General features: G+C 39.3%; 2 protein-coding genes across 3 annotated transcripts in view; both read right to left on the bottom strand.

Moving 5' to 3' along the window:
• Positions 1-22,828, bottom strand: part of ncoa1 (nuclear receptor coactivator 1) — a 101,534-nt gene that overhangs the window by 78,094 nt on the left and 612 nt on the right. The gene's annotated exons all lie outside the window — the stretch shown is intronic.
• On the bottom strand, positions 12,893-22,826 carry LOC146652580 (E3 SUMO-protein ligase ZBED1-like). Its single transcript, XM_085382922.1, has 2 exons — positions 15,023-22,826; positions 12,893-14,472 (listed from the first exon to the last, which is right to left on the bottom strand). The coding sequence occupies exons 1-2, from the start codon at positions 15,864-15,866 to the stop codon at positions 13,442-13,444; spliced, it is 1,875 nt and encodes a 624-aa protein (XP_085239048.1). The 5' UTR covers positions 15,867-22,826; the 3' UTR covers positions 12,893-13,441.

Raw genomic sequence — 22,828 nt, 5'->3', positions numbered from 1 at the left:
TTACTGTTGCACTATCAATCTGCTGTAACGCTAACTGAGTTGCACAGATGGACGAGCAGAGATGTGTTGGTACATATCTGAACGCACAGTGGATAGAGAGAGAGAAATAATTGGGGACTTTATTTCAAACTTATTTAGCACTAAGGTCCAATGCGAATTTTTAAAAATGGTTGAAAAACCTTTCAGCTACAGCTACAGCTAGAGCTGGGCGATATGAGATTTTTTCATATCACGATATGTTTTTTTCATTTCAGGCGATAACGATATCTATCACGATATAAGCCAAATAACTATATTTGTAAGATTTAAATGTGCCGTTGCTCACAAGTAAAATGTGAAATAATCAGCAACTTGTTTTTATTTAAATATTTATTTCCCATAATAAGTTCAACAGGGTAGATGTACTTAAGGAACATGAGACTTTTTCAGCTAAATAAAGGCAAATATTGCAAACTACACAAAAGGCAGCCGCTAAAGCGTTTAAGTTTCAAAATAGAACAAACAAAACAGACTAAATTGTCAATTCCACTTAGAAACAAAATATTAATTCTAAAAATAAATCTTAGTTTGTTTTACAGAAGAACAGACAAAACTGACTAACTTTTGTCAATATCAAATAAACTGAGAACTAAAAGGAAATTCTCAATCTCTCCTTGTTGTATAGCTGAGCTTTTCAAACAGTTTTAACAGTTACTTTAGTCTGACAAAAGCCGAATGACGAATTAGCGCTTTCAGTCAGAGACTGAGGCTACGTCCACACGTACACGGGTATTTTTGAAAACTGAGATTTTCCGTTTTCGTTTTAAAAAATAATCCCGTCCACACATAAAGGCAGAAATGAAGGAAAACGCTGCTATGAACATGCCAAAGCAGCAGGTGGCGCTAGATTCCTAACCGTGCGGAAATGTTGGCCAATCAGAAGTCTAGAAGCCTCGGTGGGAAAAAGTAAACAAAGCTGGGGCATAGAAGCAGAACCGAGTCGTATGTGTGGAGGGACAGTAACTGTGTGTATATGTAAGCATTTAAACACTGCAGAGAGTAGAATTAACAGTAACAGTATTGTAGAAATTCATTTCACCGAAACAATAACGTGGCGCACAGTGTGACGCATGCACCAGTTTATTGTATTTCCAGACTTGCTTTCGGCACAATTTACAGTGCACGCTACTCTGTTTTTTGTCAGACTTGAAATAGCCGAAATACCTTCACACTACGGAACTTCTATGGCTCTTCCGTTCGACAATCTCTCCGGCATTGGAACCATCATCTGTTTTCTCTTCGGTCACGCTCGGTTGATTTTTCTAGTCGGCACACTCATTTCCTCCATTATGCGCTGGCTCCATTACCCGCTGGCTGCTTCCCAAACAAACACAGGTGCGGCTTGGCACTTGTGCTGTACGTAACAAGTCACGCGACGTGACGCTGCGGCTGTGATTGGTTCGGCTCTGCGCTACTTAATTTGGATTGGCTGACCTTTTTTTTTTTTTTTTTTTTTTTTAAAGAGGACAAGAGCGGCGAGGTCTATCGCGGTTTCTTTCTCTATCGAGTAAAAGTTATATCGCGATACATATCGTTATCGTTCTATCGCCCAGCTCTAGCTACAGCTATGAGGTTCAGTGGATTTAGAAGTTAGCAATTTTAGATGTTAGCAGTGAGTTAGATAACTAGTTAACCTTACGCACCATGATTGAGATATCACGAAGCAAAAAAACAAAACAATGACCAGCGAGAGAGTATCGAAATATGGTTAACGTACATGAAAGTAATCAATGCAATCAGACAGACAGTAACCAAAAAACAAAATAAGACAAAAAGAGAAAAACTATGCAAGTAAAACACGAAACTACGCCTTGAAAGCTCACTGGCAGTAAAACCTGAAACGCTTTTCTGAACTGAGAAATGTCTGTCATATTTCAGGTCTGCTTATAGAACAAAAACGCTGGATGTGCATCTGAAATTAGTGAGGGTGATCTATGCAGCTACCCATGGAAAACTCCAGAAACTAATTCGTCATCAAACAATCTTCTTACCATACTGAGGTATGAAAACCCATCAATAAAGGTAGAAGCTTGAAAAGATTAGATGTTCTGTGGAAAACTTTTAAAAGTTTTCTGCAATCACTTTGCTTCCTGTGAACTAACTAAATGTTATAGCTTTTTCTATGGTGGTATCACGTTAGGCCCAGCGGGGAATAGCCTGGGCTTGAAATACACTAGCAGAAAGCCCACTATCATCAGCCCCCTCAAAAGTGAGTGTCTCATTCTGCTGATGAACGCTAAATCCCCCACCTAGGACTACAGCATCACTACACGCTCTGTAGCCGCTGTGACTTCTGAATAACACGACACCAAACAGTTCTTCATCTACGGCAGGGTCTGGTTGATGTGACCCTGCAGCTCACAATAGGTTTTCCAACATAACCAGGACCAAAATAGTAGTTTTCATATTACTACCCCAAACTTCCATTACTGGGTCAAAAATGAACCATATTCATTTCCTGTGGAATTTCATGGGAAATTCTGATTCTTATCAACAGTGACGGCCAGGAATGGATATTTTGTGGACCACAAAGAGTGTCACACCCTAAGATTATTTTACACAGCAAGAACTAACAGACAGCTTTCATTCAGCATTCAGACAGTTTATTCTTAGTAAATATGTAGATTAACAACCTGTGCCATTCAGGGGTAGGTTCAAACTAGGGCAGGGCAATATGGCCAAAAATATTTATCACTATATATATTTGAAAATTTGCGATAACGGTATAACTGATGATATAATTGACTAATAATAATAATTCAAAAATTGATTGATAACTCCACAACGTTATTAGTACAAAAAACCCCAAAAAACCTATCAATGTATTTTCACTTAAACAAGCAGCTGTTTTTTATGTGCATTAAAGTTATGTAAAAATTTAACAGTGCAAATGCAAATTCCTCACTGACAGTTTAACCAAAAGGGATTTCCAGTGGAAACCGGCCGACATATCCTGAGCATAACCATGTATAATATCCACAAAACTTAAAAAGAGGTTATACACACACAATACGGTAATATTATGTTGAAGCACAGTACGTATCACTCCGCCAGGCTCCTGCCTCCGGTAGCCGTAATGCTCCGACAATCCATCAAGCAGTGCGGCTTCGTAGCTTACGAGAGTCGTACTAAAACATTTTTTTGACAGATTTTCGAGCGCCATGTACCACATAAAATCGCTTTGAGGTGAGTAAGCACAACCAGAATTCATACATAAGGCGCACGGTTTTTCAGAAAAATCGAAAGATTGATTTTAAGTGTGCCTTAATTTCTGAAAACAGTAATAACAACAGTATACCGGTATTACCGTGAACAGTATGATATGGCCCAGCGCTAGTTCAAACTTCTACTAGGGCTGCTCGATTATGGCAAAAATGATAATCACGATTATTTTCACTGAAATTGAAATCTCGATTATTTGAGGATATTTATTTAACCCTTTAAGACCTACTATAGAACCAAGTCCGCCAGAGCTTATATTATTTTTTTACATGTTGTAGTGCCATTTATGGGAGCATTTCAAGTTGCTATACAACTGTTATAGCCCATATTTTAATAATATGTATGCATTAAGTCCATAGTAACTACATTAATTGCAAAAAAGTGCAATAAACTACAAAAAAATGTTTTAATCGTTTTTGTTTGTTTTTTTACATATATTACTTGGAGAAATTTAAGAGGTTTATCCCTCAAAACTTTAAATACAAAAAAGTTGCAAAAAATAGTTTACAACAACAGGAAATTTATTTTGAGTGTGTTCATAGTTTTATTATGGAGATACACCAATTTTTATATACTGCAGGAAAAACGAAAAAACAATCCTATGATGCAAATTTGCAAAGAAAACAGCAGGTGCATCAAAATAAACTATTTCCAGCAGTGCAATTTGAGTTCCAAGCATCCCAGAAACTATTCAGAAAAGTCAAACATGACCAGTATAGGCTTTTAAGGCATCGAATTTCCCAGAGGAACCCACCCGAGGGATTAATAAAGTTCTATCTTATCTTATCTTATCTTACAAGTAAAAAACTACATTTCCGCGAAAATGACGTCACTTCCGGTTTCGGCCAGGAAATGGCGGACATGCGACAGTTCGCGCTGACGTCTGTTTCACTGTGGGAAGTGTTACGAACAGCTGATCGGATCGGCAAAGCGTGTTTCTGGAATATTATGTTTTTGTTCCTGCAAGCGCTTTTTATGCAATTTTTGCAAAGCTTTATGTGGAAGGAAACCGTGACCGAGGACAAGCTGATGGCATAAGATGTAAGTACAACTCCTCCGGTTTCATATGCAAAACAAATTATTGCGCTGGCTTACACGGTCCAGGTTCTACAGGGATTTAAAAATAGTTACACAAAACGGCGCGTGCTGCTCTGACCGGCTTTAAAGGGTTAACAATGACTTTAAAAAATAATATAAAATAGTGTGCAACACCACTGAAGTTTTTTTTTACCTCTCTTTTCAACCAACGGCAGTCACTCTCCTCTCCAAATAACTTCTACTTAGCTTTCCGAGCTTCCCTCGGGTCCTCTTAATCAGCGGTCTCCAACCTTTTTTGCGCCACGGACCGGTTTATGCCCGACAATATTTTTACGGACCGGCCTTTAAGGTGTCGCGGATAAACGAGGGAGGGGCTAATAATCGGCTCACTCATTTTTAATGATCGTTGAAAGCCCAGATCGTAATCGTGATTAAAATTCGATTAATTGAGCAGCCCTAACTTCTACAGTGAACTACTATGCCAAACAAACCAATCAAGTATGGCCTAAAGATCTTCTGGCTCTGTGATGCACACATCCTTCTTTGCAAGATCTAGAATGGTTTCCTCAGTGAGACACACAGCTGAAGAAGATTTTTTCTTCTCCAATGTACCTCTTCCACAGTGTCTCCTGGGACACTATTGTGAGGACTCTACAATAGGACAAGGCAGAAATCCTTCGTCTGAAGAAGGCTTCTGAGTTCTGGGAGGTTTACAGCACAGTGTGCATTCAATGGCAGGCTTACCATAGTCAGCTATGTCAGAAAGAACGAAGTGGCTGTTGTACTCCTGAGAATGATGTATCACAAGAAAATAGTTGATGAAAATGCTAGAAAGGGGAAAACATAATTTATCACATTGTACAATAAGACCAAAGAAGGTGTAGATACTATGGTTCAGATGGTTCGCGCCTACTCTACACTCTGAAATTGTAAAACATATAGGTGGCCCATGGTGCTGTGGTACAACTTGACATTGCCACCGTGAGTGCCTACACTTTTTTTCACTGCTCAGCACCTTGAATTCAAGAATTGTATGACCACTGCATAACGGGTCCTCCTCACTGAGCTCTCAAAGGAGCTTGCTACACCACATATGAGAAGCTGACTGAAAGATTGCCCCAAATGCAAACCCCAATCACTGAAGAAATAGGAAGGTGTGGGGTGACAAAAGCCACAATTCAGCTACAGAAAAAAAAGCAAACAGGGCCAACCAAAGACGGCAAGACTTCAGATCCAACTAATGAAGATCATAAAGTCAGCAGCCGGTGTGGGGAATGCAAAAAAACCTCTGTGTAGCAACTACAGTCAGAAACAGGTGGTTTGTCACAACTGTGTGTATGTACTGTATGTAAGGGGGAGCAAGCCAAAAAAAATGAAAGAGCAATTGTCTGTATAATTGTTGTTTTAAAAATCTTACAAAAGTGAAAAATACAAAATGTTTCAAACATTAAATCATTCTTGACCAAAATGACAAAAGTGGGATAAAAACAAATCGATTTTAACACGGGTGGTTTTTGACCCACTTATGGAAGAGTGCAGGCTCCAGTCACTCATGCATCCGAGGGTTAAAGGACATCAGACAGAGGTCCTTTTTAGAGTAGCAGCTAAATGACATCAAAGACCTCCACAACAGAGAGCAAGTGGGTTGGGAAAACAAACCTTAAACCAGATTGGTGTAAGGACAAAAAGGGAAGAGTGTAACAGTAAAATAATATGCATCTGAAAAACAGAAGCCAAAAATAAGGAAACAGCGGCATGTGTGTCAGGGGAAAACTTGAAATTTTTTTTTATTACGGCTGACCCATATGCGTCAAGGCTGAAAGTGTTTCCATGGTAATTATGACATAAGAAGCGGTAATCCTACAGTTTTTGTTATGCAACACATTAATTATAGAAGATTTTTTCCCAGACAAGGAAGTTTAATCCAGCACTGACACGGGTTACTGTAGCCACATGAAAGGCTTACAAGTTATAACTGCATTAAAAAGATGTTAATGAAGTCAAACATCTGGATACAGTCTAAGGTCATGGATAACTTTAAAGTGCCAAATATGACAAATCTGCAACACGTTTAGCAAATAACTGAAAACCATAGCTGTCTTGCAACATGTCACACTGCAAACCAAAATTTACAATAAAACAAAGTTTTTGTTATTTCAATTTTATACATTAACAATATGGCAGGAATCCTCCTTTAATACGTACAGCCTGTCTGCCAATGTATACTTTGTTTTATTTCCCATGCTGAAATTTTATTTCTTTAATTCTACAGGGTTTTAAGTATTTATGAGTTCTTGTACATTTCTTCAGATTTTTTTCAGCCTAAATAGCCAAATCTGGTGCTTTAACGTTATAGATTTGTAGAGCCTTTATTTTGAATAATAATTATTGGACAAATCCTGACATCCGATTTTAAATCCAAGACCAAACATCCATGATACCTGCCTCCCATTTTCTGGTGCAGGGACTACTTGGTTAAATTATGTTCGTTTAGTGAAAAGTATAATGTTAAAAGCATTGTTATAAAAAATTTTATCAAATCAAAACTAAAAGTAGATGCGAAAAGACACTATAATGATTTTTTTTTTTTTTTTTAAATTACCTTGTGTGCTTCAGTGTTTCAGTTTTTGTCAACACACCAAGTGTTTTTATTGAAACTGGCACATCTATGTGACAGGAAGTGTTGTGTTTGTTTTGTGAAAACCTATCATGAACTTCTTGTGTCTCATTCCTAAACCAAAATTAAAAAACAAACAAACAAACAGGTCTTACATTTACAACACTTTAAGCTGAATTACTGTACAAGGACCACAACGTTTACTTAAAAACTGAAGAACAGTCTGGAAACACCTGTGGTATAAAATATCCATAGACCCCAAACTAGCACCAAATACTCGCATTGCACAACAACACAAAACAAGCGGACTTCCTTTTCTCTTAGTTCTTTGTTCACCTTTGTTAACTGCCACAGTCTAGACATTCATGCAAACGATACACTGCTATACAATAAATCTTTTTTTCTTTCCTTGTGACTCTTGAACTCTCGAGTACTGAAGTTTCCCAGGATGATTAATCAAAGACGCTTTTTCACACCAGTTAATACTGCCCCTAGTTTACTCCAAGCTGTTCTGAACTCCTGTGCTCTTTCACCTTGCCACATAGATTTTTTTTCCTGAAGAAGATGGCATCCATCAGTATCAATGGATGATATCACATAATGATGTCACATAATTTTAAAGTTGGATAAATGTGTGACAAAGAGCTCAAAAAGCAAAAGCATCTATAAGCTTGAATACAGACTGTATCTTTTTCCACTTGTAATATTAGTTGGAAAATAATATCACTTGTAAATTCTTTGATTATCTAATTATGTAAAAAATCAGCTTCAAGCTTCCTGACACTGAAACAAAGACCCACGATCAACATGACATTAATGAGCATGCCCCACTACAGTTCATTTTATTAACCTTAAATGCCGTCTCTAATGATGTAAACAGTTTTTAAAATGACTTCCCTAATTAGTACAAACAAACAAACAACACTTGCAGTCATCGGTTTGTACAGTAAACATCACAAAGCTAAACTAAAGCAGCAAACTGCTGGCCAGCCACAAACTGCAGACTCACCTGTGAGGACGCGGTGGAGCATTTTATATATAGCAGGTATCAGTAGATCAGAAATAGAAAGGTGCAGACGAAAAATAATAATAATAATAATAATAAAAGAAATTTTTTAAATTGCTCAACGGTAACAAAAAAAAAAAAAAAATCCACAGCAGTTTCCCACAATTAGTCTGAAGTGCTTCACTCAAAAAAAGCAACTGTAGCCTTACATCCGTTTGTGAGTCACTCAGTCTGACTTAGTTGGTTTGTTGTGGGAAGTGAGTGAGAGAAGTAATCAAAGCATTAGAAAAGTGAACAGTGCCAGTCACTTTAGTCATAAAGTGGGCAAAAAAGCTGCAGCACAACAGTTAGTACCTGCACCACAGAGTTTTCTGTTTAGCGCACATAAACAGAAAATGTTATGAAGAGTGGAAAGCACTCCAATAGTGGGTGCATGTTAAAGCTGGAAAGGTACTGTTCATTTACAATCACATAAGAGGACGCCAATCGAACAGACTGTCTAACAGTAACCTCGCTGGTCCGGATTTCTTTGTAGATGAACAATAGATGAATAGATCCCTTCTAAACCCACAGCATATGGCATGAAAATCGTGTTGAATAGAGATAGTAATACTCTTTCTTTTGCATTATCTATTAACTATTTTTATTATCTATTCTAAACAGTACAAGTTTGCTAAGCACAAGTAGAGCCCCACTTTGGTCATTTTACTCGCAGAAAGGGTTAAAGCATTTCTCAGCCTTGAGGCAAACCTAAGTCCTAACTTAAATTACCAAGTGAACTTCTTGATTAAAAACGTTTGGCAGTCTCTCAAAACAAGGCCATTTAAAACCCAGGCACATGGACACCTTCATGCTTCACTTCACAAGAGGTGTTTAAACACCCATATGTTCATTACACACTGTTTGCTTCACGTCTAAGGTGAGAAACCCGCAACTGTTAGGTGAATTACCAACGGTGTCCTCCAGACACGCTAACGTACCTGAGAAAAAAAGCTGCTCATTTTCTCTGCTTCCAGCATTGCCACTCAAACAGTTGTCATCAGAAAACACCAACTCGGATCCACTCAAATCAATCCACAAGGAAAAAACTGTTGGGTGACTCTTTTTATTGTAGCCTGACCTTGTCCAGAAAAACTGGGCCATTAGGGCTCGACTGTTAAATTGCTCGCCACTACTACTCTCGTCACTCTATTTTCTCACCTACACTATTAATTTCTTCCTGTATGTGCTCGGTTCCTTTCTCCTTCACTCCCTCCCACCCCTCAAATTCTCACTGTCTGCTGCTCAAGCCTCCCCCCCCCCTCAGGCGAGAATGTAGGCCATTGGTTTCTGTTTTAGCCACAGCAGCAGCTGAATACAGTACACATGTATGTATGTATGTACGTAGGTTTGTGCCTGTGTGTGTGTTGCCGCCTCACAATGACTCAGAGCGCCAGACTTCAGGGACAAACCACAGACTACACCAACAGTCCATCTGTTGCAGTTTTGCAGAAACGAAATCTCCTGCACGTCCCATTGCATAATTTGATAGATGATCTGAAACGTGCTCTGAAAAGAAGTTTATTTTATCCACAAGCTCTGTTGTGTAATAACAACAACAACCTGCATGGAGTATGTAAACCAAGGCTCTCATACTGCATGCTGAAACTTGACTGGAAATGTAGATCTCACACCTCAGTAAGCGATTAACGCCAACAATAAATAAACAAGAAACCTCAAGATGCGAACTGGAACTCTGCCGACAACATAATACATTTTTATCCACTGCTGCTTTCTCGTATCAAATGGATATGTACACATTTCTTAAGCACACAAAAGCAAGAACTGAGAAAGAACTGAAGCGCTATAATAGGTTTTTTTACTGCAACTGGCCGCAGGGAGAAGAGTTTAATGTCATGCAGTTATGTTTTGGGATGAGGGTTATTCAACATAAACTGAAGTTATAAATCTTAGGGGGGGGGGAGTTCTGACCCCCAAAAATCCCTTTTTTCTTTTTTTAGTTGCAGGTCATTAAAGTACACAAAGTTGTTCAGATTTGTTTTGTTTCCCTGTCAATTTTGAGCACTCATAGCTTCATAAATATTTACAGTTTTCAGAGATGAAAAACATTTAAGCAACCTGATCAAAGTTGTAGCCACTCCAAGTCACAATCTAAAGCTGGTTTAACGTCTGTGATGTAGAAGAAGAGAAACAAGCATTAGTACCCTATAGGGGAGAGTTTTAATAATCAATTTTCAGACTAAAATCAATTTTAGCTTGAATAAAGCAATATCGATTCATTAAAATCCTGAATCGATTTTTAAATATAAATATATTTTGTCAGAAATGCCAGAATCTCGGGTTAAAGCTCAAAAAAACTATTTCAAACAACCAGTTAATCCTGATGCTTTTATTGGAGTTAGTTTGTGAATATTAAGCTGAAAGTGCTTAAGCATAGAACAATATACTGGCCACCTCCTGTGCTAGCCCTCAGCCTCCTAGTAGACACAAATACATTACCAATTTGAAAATCGTACATCACCACATTCTCGGGCTATGGGATTCACAAGAATTTCATAAAACTTGACCAATAACCTCACTGAGAGTCAAACTCACAAGAATTTTAGTAAATACACCTATGGTGTCAATTTCAAACTCCTATGTTGCCTTGTTCTTGTGTCCATGCCGCCAACTCATCCGCCATCAGCCTTTTACGGCGGAGGAGGAAAAAGAGCACTTGTATGAAGGAGTGAATGACACTTGTAGTAAGAAAGCGCTTTGTGTGCTCAAATGGCTCAAAAGTATATTATAAGTACCAGCCCATCTTGTTGAGTGAGAGCTCTCTGGAGGAAATCTAATCCCTGTAAAGAAAAAGGATGTGCTTGATTTGAAACAAACAAAAAAAGCAAGCTTTGTAGCAAAAATGAATGCAAAAGCCTGTAATGATTCAATTGCATCTGTAGTGTGCTGTTTATCGCTGAAGGCTCGCAAGCTTCCTGGTCAGTTAGGGTCTTTCTGTGTATGCGTGGGTTTCCGTGTATTCTGGCGTCCTCTCATAGTCCAAAAACATAAAAGCTGGGTTAATCTGTGACTCTAAATTGGTCGGGGATATGAAGGAGATAAAGGGTTTAAAGATACCCTGTAGTAGCAGTGACTTCCAAGTTTATCTTTTAACTGTGTGACTTAGTGCGGTGACTAAACAAGTCATCACAGAACTACACTGGCCTCCCATTCGCTACAGTGTAGTTCTCTGATGACTTATTTAGTCACCGCACTAAGTCACACAGTAGAAAGATAAACTGGTTACAGAAAAGTAACCAGTACAATCTACAGCAAGATTTTACTGGTTACTTTTAAATTGCTCTACTTTGACCAGGAGTCTATATAAAGCTTTTGGGGTTCTGTGAAAGCACAGTCGTACTTTGATGAAATGCAAACATCCCATTCTCACAATGAAAATGCTGTCAGAAATAATTGATGTTGGCAGCTACAGTGTCAAGCTGGTTTAATATCGTGTTATTAAATTATCATGTATGTCATGGGTGTGTTGGCATTTGGTAATTAGCTCTTACCACAAAGCACAGTGGTTGATGGGAATGCCAGTACAGTTAAATTAAAAAATGCAATTCAATGATGGTGCTAGACAGAGGACGTTATTACAATGCCTCCTCAGGAAGATATGAACACCTTCACTAAAATCCAGCAGCCCACTACCACCTGGGTCTGTCTTAACTGCTGCATGCACCTACAGACATTTGCTGTACTTTAAAAATACATTTTAAAATTCAGTAACTGTGTGGTTACTATGTAGAAAAACTACAATACTGAGTTTTGCTTTACTAAAAGATGTCCGAGTGCCTCATAGCAAGAAGGCCCTGGGTTTTAACCCAGCCTGAGGCCTTTCAGTTTAAGGGAGTTTGCATGTTCTCCCCTGTGACTGTGCGGGTTCTCTGAGTACTCTGGCTTCCTCCCACAGTTCAAAGACATGCATGGGGTTAGGTTAGTTGGTGATTCTAAATTAGCCATTGGCGTGGTTGTCTGTCTGTGTATTAGTCCAGATTGGTGACCTGTTTACCGTGTACCCTGCCCCTTGCACCATCACAGCTGGGATCGACTCCGGCCCCAACGTGACCCTGAATCAAATCTATTACATAAATCTTACAGAAAAGGAAATGGACGGATGGAAAACATGAAATTTATTCTACTACTTAACATAGGTTCAGTAAATTAATATTTTTGTTTGTAATTAATTCTCACTTTTATTTATCAAAGTTAGGAAAGTTTTCCCAGTTCACCCACGTCTCTTCCTGACAGCGAGGAATACAGTTTATTAACTAAACACTGGTATCAGATTGACACTCTGACAGGTACTCAAAGCCAAGGCTGAATAGGAACAGGAGTATACCTAATTAAATGTCAGTACTCTCTGTCTGATTTTGTGTTAAACACAAAGACGGACAAAGTAAAGAAGACTGAACTGAATCATCCATTAAACTACACATTATTCATCAAAGCAGCTAAATATGGTTTATGTGCAAATTTTATGGAAATGCACAAACAAGATTCAGTCAGAGACTTCTGTTCCAATCTGCAGCTTTATGACACCACTAAACACTGACTAATGTACACGCTGAGCCATAAGATCAGTGTGGCAGTCAGGTGACCCTCACTGATCTCTCTCAACAGAGACCAATCATCATCAGGCATTGTTTTCTATGTGACCCAAAGTGAAAGCACACTGTGGCATTTTCTCAGGTTGGCTGCAGGTATCCTGGGGGCTTCAAAACAAACGGCATTAATTAGAGGAAGAAAGCTGTGACAGTGGCAGGCAGGCTGCAGCACTGCTGAGTGCTAAAATGGCTGCTTGTTCTCCATACAGACGCAGAGCTGAGTGTGGAGGAGGAGGAGGAGGAGGGATCCCACTCCCAACAATATGCCTCAAACGTAGCTCATCCTTAGGTAGGCTTCATTGCTTGTGCCTAGAGCTGGGCGATATGGACCAAAATTCATATCTCGATATTTTTTAGCTGGATGGCGATATAAGATATATATCTCGATATTTTTTTAATCCCATAAAGTAAGAACAAAAAGAGAGTTCTTGGTCAAAGGTACTTGTCCCAGATGTCACACATGTAACTTTTATTAAGATACAACTGTAGATGTACACGAAAAAATTGTCAAAAATAAATTGTCAGCATTTATTAAATAATAATGCTCCATTTTTTTTCTTTTCATACATAACAAAAAGCTAAAAATTGTAAACTAAATGTAAAATGTAAACTAAAAAGATGCAGATCTAAAATAACAAAGGCATCTTGCTCTTTAAAAAGTGCTTACACTGAATTAAAGTTTTCTAAAGTGCTTCTTTGTGTGTATTGCTGAACAATCATCTGGTACTTTGTGCAAAAAACCAAACATGTAAACAGATTGAATGAAATTAACAAAATTACATTCTTTGGTCAGTGGGTCTTTGTGCAAATCTCCAATGACAATAACAATATAGAAAGAACACAAACAAGCAAGGCCAACAACTGTACAGCTTACAGATTTTGTGCCAGGAAAACTAATCTGTCAACATTATCAGGCTTCAACGATGCCCTGTGGCAGGTTACAATGTTTCCACTGCAACTAAAAATCCTTTCAGAAGGGGAGCTGGTAGCTGGCGCACAAAGATATTTCTTGGCCAGGAGGCTCAGTGCTGGAAAGGCAACTTCATGTTCCTTCCACCATTTGAGAGGGTCAGCATCACTCTCTACACAAACTGACAACAGGTAGCTAGAAAATTCATTTTCGATTGCTTCCCTTTTTGTGAAACCAGTGTTGGTGGCTGTGCTGTGCTGGAAGAAGCTTGCCAGTGATCTCTTTTTTTTAGCTGTGTGTCCTACTGCTGCTTCTTCTTGGTCTGCAGACTCAGGCACGGCTGGATCAGTCAGCTCAGACAAACACGTACCCTGATAGCTGAGCAGAGACTCTGCCTCCAAGATGAGTTTATGTTTTAGTGCATTAATCTTCTCACTAGGGATGTATTTCGCCCTGAACCGTGGATCCACAAAAGAAGCCATGTCCAACAGGTCACTGGTGGATGGATCTGCATATTTATTGTTGAGGTAATCCACAATGCGGGTCTTGATGGATTTACACAGCTCACTATCCTCCTCTCCAGGTGCCAGGAGACTAGTGTTAAACAGGTGTAGCACAGGTCTGACATATGACAGGGTCACATACTTCTCTCCTGAAAGTGCATCAGTGAAGTCCTGACAGGGTTTGAGAGCTTTCTGAACTGCTTCCAGGACCTCTATGTCCTGCCAAGTAGGGACTAGAGGTCTGGTTTTCATGTCGACAGAGAGGACTTTAGAAAGTGCTCTTTCCTGCTCCAGAACTCTCTCTATCATGAGAAGCCTTGATCCCCAGCGAGTTGTTGCCTCTGTGAGTAGCTGGTGACTTGGAAGACCCAGCTGTATTTGCACTTCAGCCAGCTCTCTTCTCTTCCTCCAGCTGTAGGAGAAGCTGCTGATGACTTTCTTACACAGAGAAATAGCCCGGGTAATGCGGGCATCATCCATAGCATGTCCTGTGACACACAAAATACAAACTTTTAAAATCACTTTAATTGTTATGTTAAGATGCAAATCACTCAAAGGCAAATTAACATCCATCTCAGTTGTATAGAATGTGATGCATAAGACTTAACAATATTTGCAAAATGTGTCGTGTATTGTATAACCTAGAAATGGTTCTAGTTAAACTATCTTGGTAAAATCACCAGATCACCAAATGATTAGAACATGTTTTTTTTTCGTTTTTTTTACACCTTTTAATCTCACTATGTATTTAAAAATGTATCCCTGTCTTGTCTCAGCTGTGGTCCTCATTTAGTGTCACAACTCAATCTAATACAAAGACAAATACACCCCAATACGTTTATTGGATTTAATAGGGATAGTTTATTTATTTGTTCAACTAACTTTCGATTTCTAAGTGATAGATGTATATGCTGGCTATGACTTATAAAAATATTTGTCTTGTGGTCCATAGGCATGTTTAGCTCTACAAGAGACTCTATACACTTTTCATTTATTAGCTTTTTTTTTCCAAATCAAAAAATTCAGTATTGCACTTACCAATGGCCAGATGAAGCCTGTGACCAAAACACTGGATCCTCGACCACTTGTTCAGTTGAACCGCCTTGACAATATTAGCCCCGTTGTCAGTTGTTATAGCAACCAGTCCCGTCGGGTTGAGCTTCCAGGTTTTGAGCACATCCTGCAGGGCTTCAGCTATATGCTCTCCGGTGTGGTCTTGAGGAAAGTAGCTGGTCTGGAGACAGGCAGTTTTCAGTTCCCAGTCTTCCATGAAATGTATAGTCACACTCATATATGGCTCGCATGTCCTGCTGGACCACATGTCGGTTGTCAGTGCGAAGTGAGACACTTTGGTGAGCTGGGCAGCGAGACTCTGTCTAACATCAGTATACATTTTTGGCAGTGCTTCTCTGGTGAAGTATTTCCGGCTAGGTAACTGGTATCTTCGGTCAAGAGTTTTTAGCAGCTGTATAAAGCCCTCTTGTTCCACAGTTGAGATGGGGACCATGTCTTTAGCAATATGATAGGCCACTGCTTTAGTAATTCCCCCCCACTTCTCACTTTTTGTATCATATGGCACAGCACGAGTATATGAGTGTTGTAAGGTGGTCTGTTTCACGGCAGGAACCTCGGAAGACTTTGCGGTCTGGGCTACAGCACGCAATTTCACACACTCTTCATACTGCACTTTATGGCGCAGTTGTAAATGGTGGTAAAGATTAGTGGTGCTCGAACCTTTCGTTGCGACGCTTTTTCGACATTCTCTACAGAATACATTATTCTGCTGCTCATCTGACACTTTGAACCCGAACCATCTCCAAATAATTGAGCCATTGGTTTTCTTTTTTCCGACGAGCTCCTCTTCGCTAGCTCCTGTGTCCATCTTGTTGCCAACTGGAGGTTTAGCGATGGGGGAGGGGGTTTGTGTTCAGTGAGGGTGAGAGGCGGGGCAAACAAACCCAGACGAGAGAGAGGCAAAATAGCGGCTCCACAAGTGTAATTATAACGCAACATAGACTATATCGATATAAACGATATTGTCACAGCTTATGTCTTGTATAAAAATATATCGATATTTTTTAAAAAATCGATATATCGCCCAGCACTACTTGTGCCATAACGTAATAATGGAACTGAAAAACGGTATTAAATGCATATGATTATCCTCTTGTAAAATCAGCTGCTTACACATCTACAGTTTACATTAAGTCTCTCTTTCAAATGTAATTACTGAGCTTTTGGTATATCACCGCACGGCAGAGATCTAATAATTGTGTTTGTCCATGTTTTATTTACTTTTCATGTATTCTTTTCAGCTGAGTTCCAGTTCGCTTCTTTGGATGAGTTTTCTACTCTCAGTGCATGTGTAGAGCAGAGCGATATGACCAAAAATATTTATCACGATATAACTTTATTAGTGCAAAAAAAAAAAACAAAAAAAACCCATCAATGTATTTTCACTTAAACAAGCAGCTTTTTTATGTGCATTAAAGTTATATACAAAATTAACAGTGCAAATGCAAACTCCTTGCTGAAGGTTTAACCAAAAGGCATTTCTAGTGGAAATTGGCCGACATATCCTCAGCATAACCATGTATGATATCCACAAAACTTAAAAAGAGGTTATACACACACAATACGGTAATGTTATGTTGAAGCACAGTACGTATCACTCCGCGAGGCTCCTGCCTACGATAGCTGTAATGCTCCGACAATCCATCAAGTGGTGCGGTTTCATAGCTTAGCAAAGTCGTACTAAAACATTTGACAGATTTTCGAGTGCCGTGTACGACATAAAATCGTTTCGAGGTCAGTAAACACAACCAGAATTCATACATAAGGCACACGGGATTATAAGGGGCACTGTCGATTTTCAGAAAAATCAAAGGATTGATTTTAAGTGTGTCGTATTTTCCAAAAAACGGTAATAACGACAGTCCGCTAGCATGCGCTACCAGAAATAGTGCTTTGTTGTGTATCTGACGGACGAAAGCCAAACCAGTTCCACACCACTGAAGTTGCAGCATTTTTACAAACCAATTCTGGTTCATCAGTTTCATTCAACAATTCGCTTTCGCCCTTCTCATTCTGCGTCGCCGCCATGTGCGTATGAAAACAAAGGCACTGCGCATGCGCGTTTTACCCATATTCTATGGCCATATTTCATTTTCTTATCGTTGCCCAACATTACACCGGTATTACCGTGAACGGTATGATATGGCCCAGCCCTATGCATGTGTTTATTAGTTTCAGTTTGTTTATAATTACCAGAATATGGAGTGTATGTGTAGACCAGATTTAAGAAGTTCAGACCAGGTAATACAATACAACTGCATGACTCACAGGCATCCCAGTATCAATAAACACATGCACTCACGAACACATAGGCAAAATACGCCCCAATGGACCATTTCAACCTGATCCCTGCCACTCTGAAAGTAAAACAAAGCAACCCTCAAAAAAGTCAACAAATTGCAGTATTATGATAATAAATCTCCAGTCAAATAGCTCAAAACTGCAAAGAAACATTTTCTCTTATGAACTACCACATCTTACAGACTTCAGGGCATTTGTACTTTGTATTTTAACATCTGACCTGATGCCATGCTTTGGCATGTCACCTGGCTCAAACAGGCTCTCCTCCACACCGTTCATATTAAGTGCTTTAAAAACCCCAACATAGCTAGATTTTCCCATTTAAATGCAGCTAGCCAAACAGCCACTTACTGCTACAGAGACAGACAGAACAATGGACAGTACATAAAACTCATTGCTGCAGTCTGGGGCAGCACAAATGCGATCCCCTTAAACTGATTTTTAATTTTAGTGTCGTTATTTTCCTCTTCAGTATCAATGCTGTCTCTAGGTAGCTATAATAAACTAATCTAAGTCTATTAGCTGCAACCAACCAAGCACATGACACATGTTCCATACTGACAGAAGATGGCACGAAACATGTTTTTAAAACAGTTTTTAAGAGCAGAGCTCAATGGTGTAAATTAGCCTTTATATGTACAGCGTTTCATGTCCCCTATAAAGGTGTGGATGACTGGGCTGTTTATCTAATGGGCAGGAAAATCCATAGACTTCTGTTAAACAAGTAACTCTCATCGATTGCCTTTACTGTACGTTTACTGTATGACCAACTGAGCTTATATGTCACCAAAAAGAGGTTCTCTTTAAACCAGGAAAAACAGTGGTTATTATCTATATCTTTTCGCTGCCTCTAAGCTGTAAACAAAGTCTATCCATTATTTAAATATTAGTTTTGATGTTTTTTGTTTGTTTTTCTTAAACGCTGCAAAACAATAATAGTGAAATTCGCTACTTCCAGCCTCGTTTTGTTTTGACAATCTTGTTGGGCTTAATGTGCTGCCATGCTGGTGCCACACTCAGAGACCTCGAGCTGAATAACTGAGGCCTACGCTGAACTCCGTATACTTATGTGGGCTACATCTCGGTCAAATGAAGCACAGTTACAATGCTTTCACTTAGAACAAGACAAAGTCTGCAGCAGCAATACTACACGTACTACACAAACAGATTAGCAGCTATCACTGAGCACACTCAAGCAAAAACAAAGTAGTCAATTGCTCCATGCATGATAAGAAAAATCAAATGATTTTCCCCTAAAAATACCTGCAAAAGCTTACAAAGATATTATTTTAGGATTTGGAGAAAAGTAATCTGACAAATACACCTTGGTAAGCATAAGATCTCAGGCTACAAGAAAAAAAACAGCTTAATTCTTAAAGCCTATGCATAATAAGCCCTTGAGTCACGGCAGCTGCTTTGCATTTTCTTGCATTTTGTGTCTGAAAACAGTCAACTGGAAAACTTTAACTTGTTAACTTGGGATCTATGGAAATATCCATTGCCTCCCCTGCATGTAAAACAGATTTACACTCAAGGAGCAAAGCCCAATTCAGCCCTCTTATCACAGACTTCTGTTTACATATCAAAGACAGAACTCTTAAGGCACAATTTAGATGACTGTTTAAACACCATTTGTCAGTTACCATTGCAATAAAAAGGTCAAATTTCAAAGTATTAATAAAGCTCAAATAGAATTTATGAGCAGCCTATTGTAATCCTAATATTTAAGGTAATCAGTAAATGATCAGCAACATCAGCTTAGCCTTAAGGTTTATTCACCGTAAGAATATCCATTTGAAAATAAATAACTATCAAACAAGCTGCCTTCAGTTTTTTACTAGGGGTGTTAACAACATCCAAACAGATTAAACACGATATAAATGCAGCATCATATCACAGCTCCCCGTGTGAAACTGTGAATGCCTGGAAATGCGTGAAACTTTGGTGAAAATTGGAATAATCAGAGACAATTCTGGGAACAAGTTTAGTGGAAATACATCACAATAATTAACTCTTTGTATTTTGATCATAATTAAATTTCAAGCAAGTGTGAAGCTGTGCCCATGAAGACAAACCTGCAGCATCCCAAGGATCAGTTTGAATTAGAGTTCAATGTACAGCTGACCCCTTGTAGAATATATCAACTTGGCAGTATTTCCCCCCATTAAGCATCATATTATGTTTGAAGCTACTTAAAATCTATATTTTTAGCTGAAATGTTTTTGCTTTGTAGTCAAGTGTATGGAATGGTAAATGGCCTGTATTTATATAGCGCTTTACTAGTCCCTAAGGACCCCAAAGCACTTTACATATCCAGTCATCCACCCATTCACACACACAATCACACACTGATGATGGCAAGCTACATTGTAGCCACAGCCACCCTGGGGTGCACTGACAGAGGCGAGGAAGTCAAAGACTGCCAATTCAATTTCCAAATGCGCACCTCTGCTCACAATGGTGCGCATAACCCTAACTAGGGCTGCACGATTAATCGTTAGAAAATCGCGATCTCGATTCATACTTATGTGCGATCTCATTTCCAAATGACATTCCAATCCCATTAATTAATAAGTACAGAAACTGGCTTCAGTTCAGCTGGAGGCACAGCAGGGATCATCTTGCAAGGAGTATAAGGAGCTAAATAGGTAAACTAATCATTTACACGTGCTTCTAGAAAAAAAAACACCCCCACAGAGTACTGATAATGTGTCCAAACCAAAATAAAACAACACTTATGACCTTTGTTTTTTCCCGAAAAACACTAGAATTGATTATATGCATGATGACTGGTCAGTTAAGGATTTACGACAGGACACACTCCATCAATGGCATCATTGTCCAAACAATAACTAAAAGCCAGAATTAGTTAAAGGCAGTTAAACTACAACAGACCATGTGTGTATAGAAAGCAGCTGGTTGAAGGGGAAATTCTCTGCTTCTCACTTCATGTCTGAAACCAAAATACTGGATGCTGTGAAGCAGCTCATGGTGTTGTGACATCCCTAGTATTTAAGGAAAGTATTTCACAAAAAATGTTTGCTTCATTAAATTTACATTTTTTGGGCTACAGCTCCATAGGACCCTATTCATCCTCATGATCTCACAAGAGCTCCACATGAAACCGAACTCCAAAGAGTTTAAGTTCTCAGCCTTGTGCCACATAATATTGGGTTAAGCTGTACTCTGAAGTGGAATTATAGTGCATGTCTATTTGCATGTTGTAACAATAAGCACAGGTAAGACGCTGACTGGCGAAAAAGTTGATGGAGTTTACAATGAAGGGGAAGAACAACATCAATGATTTAAAACTACATATGAAAAGCACATCAAACAGCTGAAGAGAACAGTTTTCACTGCTAGTCTTTTGACTTAAACACTTGGTTTAACACAAAGGACCAACTACAACACAAATACATGCAAGAGTAACCTAAATTACTAGCTGTTACACACATTTTTGAAATTGCACCTGATGACACCACACAGCTATAACCGACATTATAGACACTTTGAGGTTCTGCACAAGATTCAAGGCACAAGTTACAGGTAAACAAAGGCTTCAGGCTTCAGTGCTCATTTAGTTAAACTTTTCAAGTACTGGCACATGTTTCAGGCAATCAAAATGAATGAGAAGTCGATCAAGCATAGAAACAAGCATAACAAGCATTGAAAGTATAAATATGGGCCCATCCACAGGTTAGTGAAATCCTATGATGAATGGCATGTCGACACGTTGATGTTTTGAAACCTGACATGAACAGCAAGGGGTGGATATGACTGTGATGCACTCGCCACTGAGAATACAATCCTATTTTCTGACTCTTTATTTGACTATAAAGTATAAAATTAACTTATTTTAGTCAATATGAAACAAGCAACTGAACCAAGGAAGTTTACCAGTAAAGTGCTTACTGAGGTCACAGAGCAAGGGAACTCAAGGCATTTAAACTTCTATATAAACATTAACATTTATAAGTCATTTGGAAACCAGTCACTCCCCTGTTGAAACCTTGAAACCTGACACTGGCACAAGCCAGTGTACTCCTACTGCTGGTCCCAAGGCCAGATTAATGAGGAGGAATATATCAGGAAAAGCCTCTGGTGTAAAATTATTTCTCAATTAAACACATGGACCATCAAGAATAAGATTGTCATGACGGATCGGTTGGGTCCCAGGGTTAACAACAACCACCTCCGGTGCTGTTGGCCAACGCAATGCCAGTGAAAACTGTGCTGCTGTTGGCTAAAAACAAAGGGAGAATAGAGGGGGAAGGCATGTTAGGAGGCAGCAAGAGAGAAGGAAAAGCAGGAGTGTGGAAGTAAGAGTAGGGACTGTATCAGTCACAGTCCTTACACTTAAAGGGTGAGACCTGGCTGATATGATGGATAGCAGGAAAGTAGGAATATTGTGCATGCAGTAGACCAGGTAAAACGGAAGCAAACTGTTCTACCACAGTGTAGACAGAGTTTTGGACAAGAGCAAAGAGAAGATTCATAGATGTACAGAAGGAGGACATGCAGATATATGGCAGACAAGAAAAGAAGTCATCCCCTGTTGGTCATCGGAAAGAATGCAAGCTAAATAGTGAGAAAAAGTTTCCTCATATTCAGTCACACAAATTTGCACATTTGCTCATGTCTGCAGCATGTATACCTTCCACATTCACCCCTGAAAACAGAGCAATATCTGCGTTATAATTGAAAATTATTATAATTTACCTAACAGTACAGATCACAGTACCACATTTCATTTGGCACAACTTTAAACAGACTGCTTTTCCTGACACAATCCATTTGTGTCCACAGCTGGAATTCAACCACCAACCTCTGTTTGCAAAGCAAATGTGTAAACAGAGATCAAGTATAAGGCCAAAATGATCAACTCCACCACCAACCCTCTTCCAACAGCCTCCATATGTGGACTTATTCCCTCTGGAAAACGTGGATTTCGTGCTCACTAACGTGACACGAGTCCAAGGAAAGTTCATAGCCAGAAACAAAAAGTCAGTGGATTAAAGGGCTGTGACTATTTCACGAACTGCCGTGACAGGCAGACATGTTTATATTGTCTATGCTAACACGCAGCTAGCCTGGCTAAGTGCTGCTGCTATGACAATGGATACCGCCAATTGTCGGACACGCCCACCATCAAAGCCTGTAAGCCACGCTGATTTGTGAATCTGGCCTGAATGAACCATAGCGACACCTTGAGGCCGGCTCTACCATATTACATAAGACCTGCCTGATCTCGTTTCTTTGCAGGTGGCGGGGGAGTGAAGGAGGAGGGGAAAAGGAGTGAAAGAAAAAGCTCCGCGGAGCCTTGCACGTTATAAATCCCGCTGAGAAGATGGTGTCTGTGAAATTTAGTAACGTTATGTGGAAAAACCAAAAATGAGTCAGGCAAGTTTGGAGGCCCTGCTGCAGCCACTTGAGTCAGGGTTTGTAGGGATGACATGTCATGCATTCACG

This window comes from Rhamphochromis longiceps, linkage group LG15 (genome assembly GCF_057381845.1).
Source record: "Rhamphochromis longiceps isolate RC_006_pf linkage group LG15, R_longiceps_female_GT1.1, whole genome shotgun sequence".
NCBI classification, from domain to species: domain Eukaryota; kingdom Metazoa; phylum Chordata; class Actinopteri; order Cichliformes; family Cichlidae; genus Rhamphochromis; species Rhamphochromis longiceps.
This window is presented reverse-complemented; position numbering and strand designations above follow the sequence as displayed.

Coding starts and splice junctions, on each gene's coding strand:
- LOC146652580 (XM_085382922.1), bottom strand. CDS start 15,866: ATGGACACAGGAGCTAGCGAAGAGGAGCTCGTCGGAAAAAAGAAAACC. Junction 14,473..15,022: donor CAGGCTTCATCTGGCCATTG/GTAAGTGCAATA, acceptor TGTGTGTCACAG/GACATGCTATGGATGATGCC.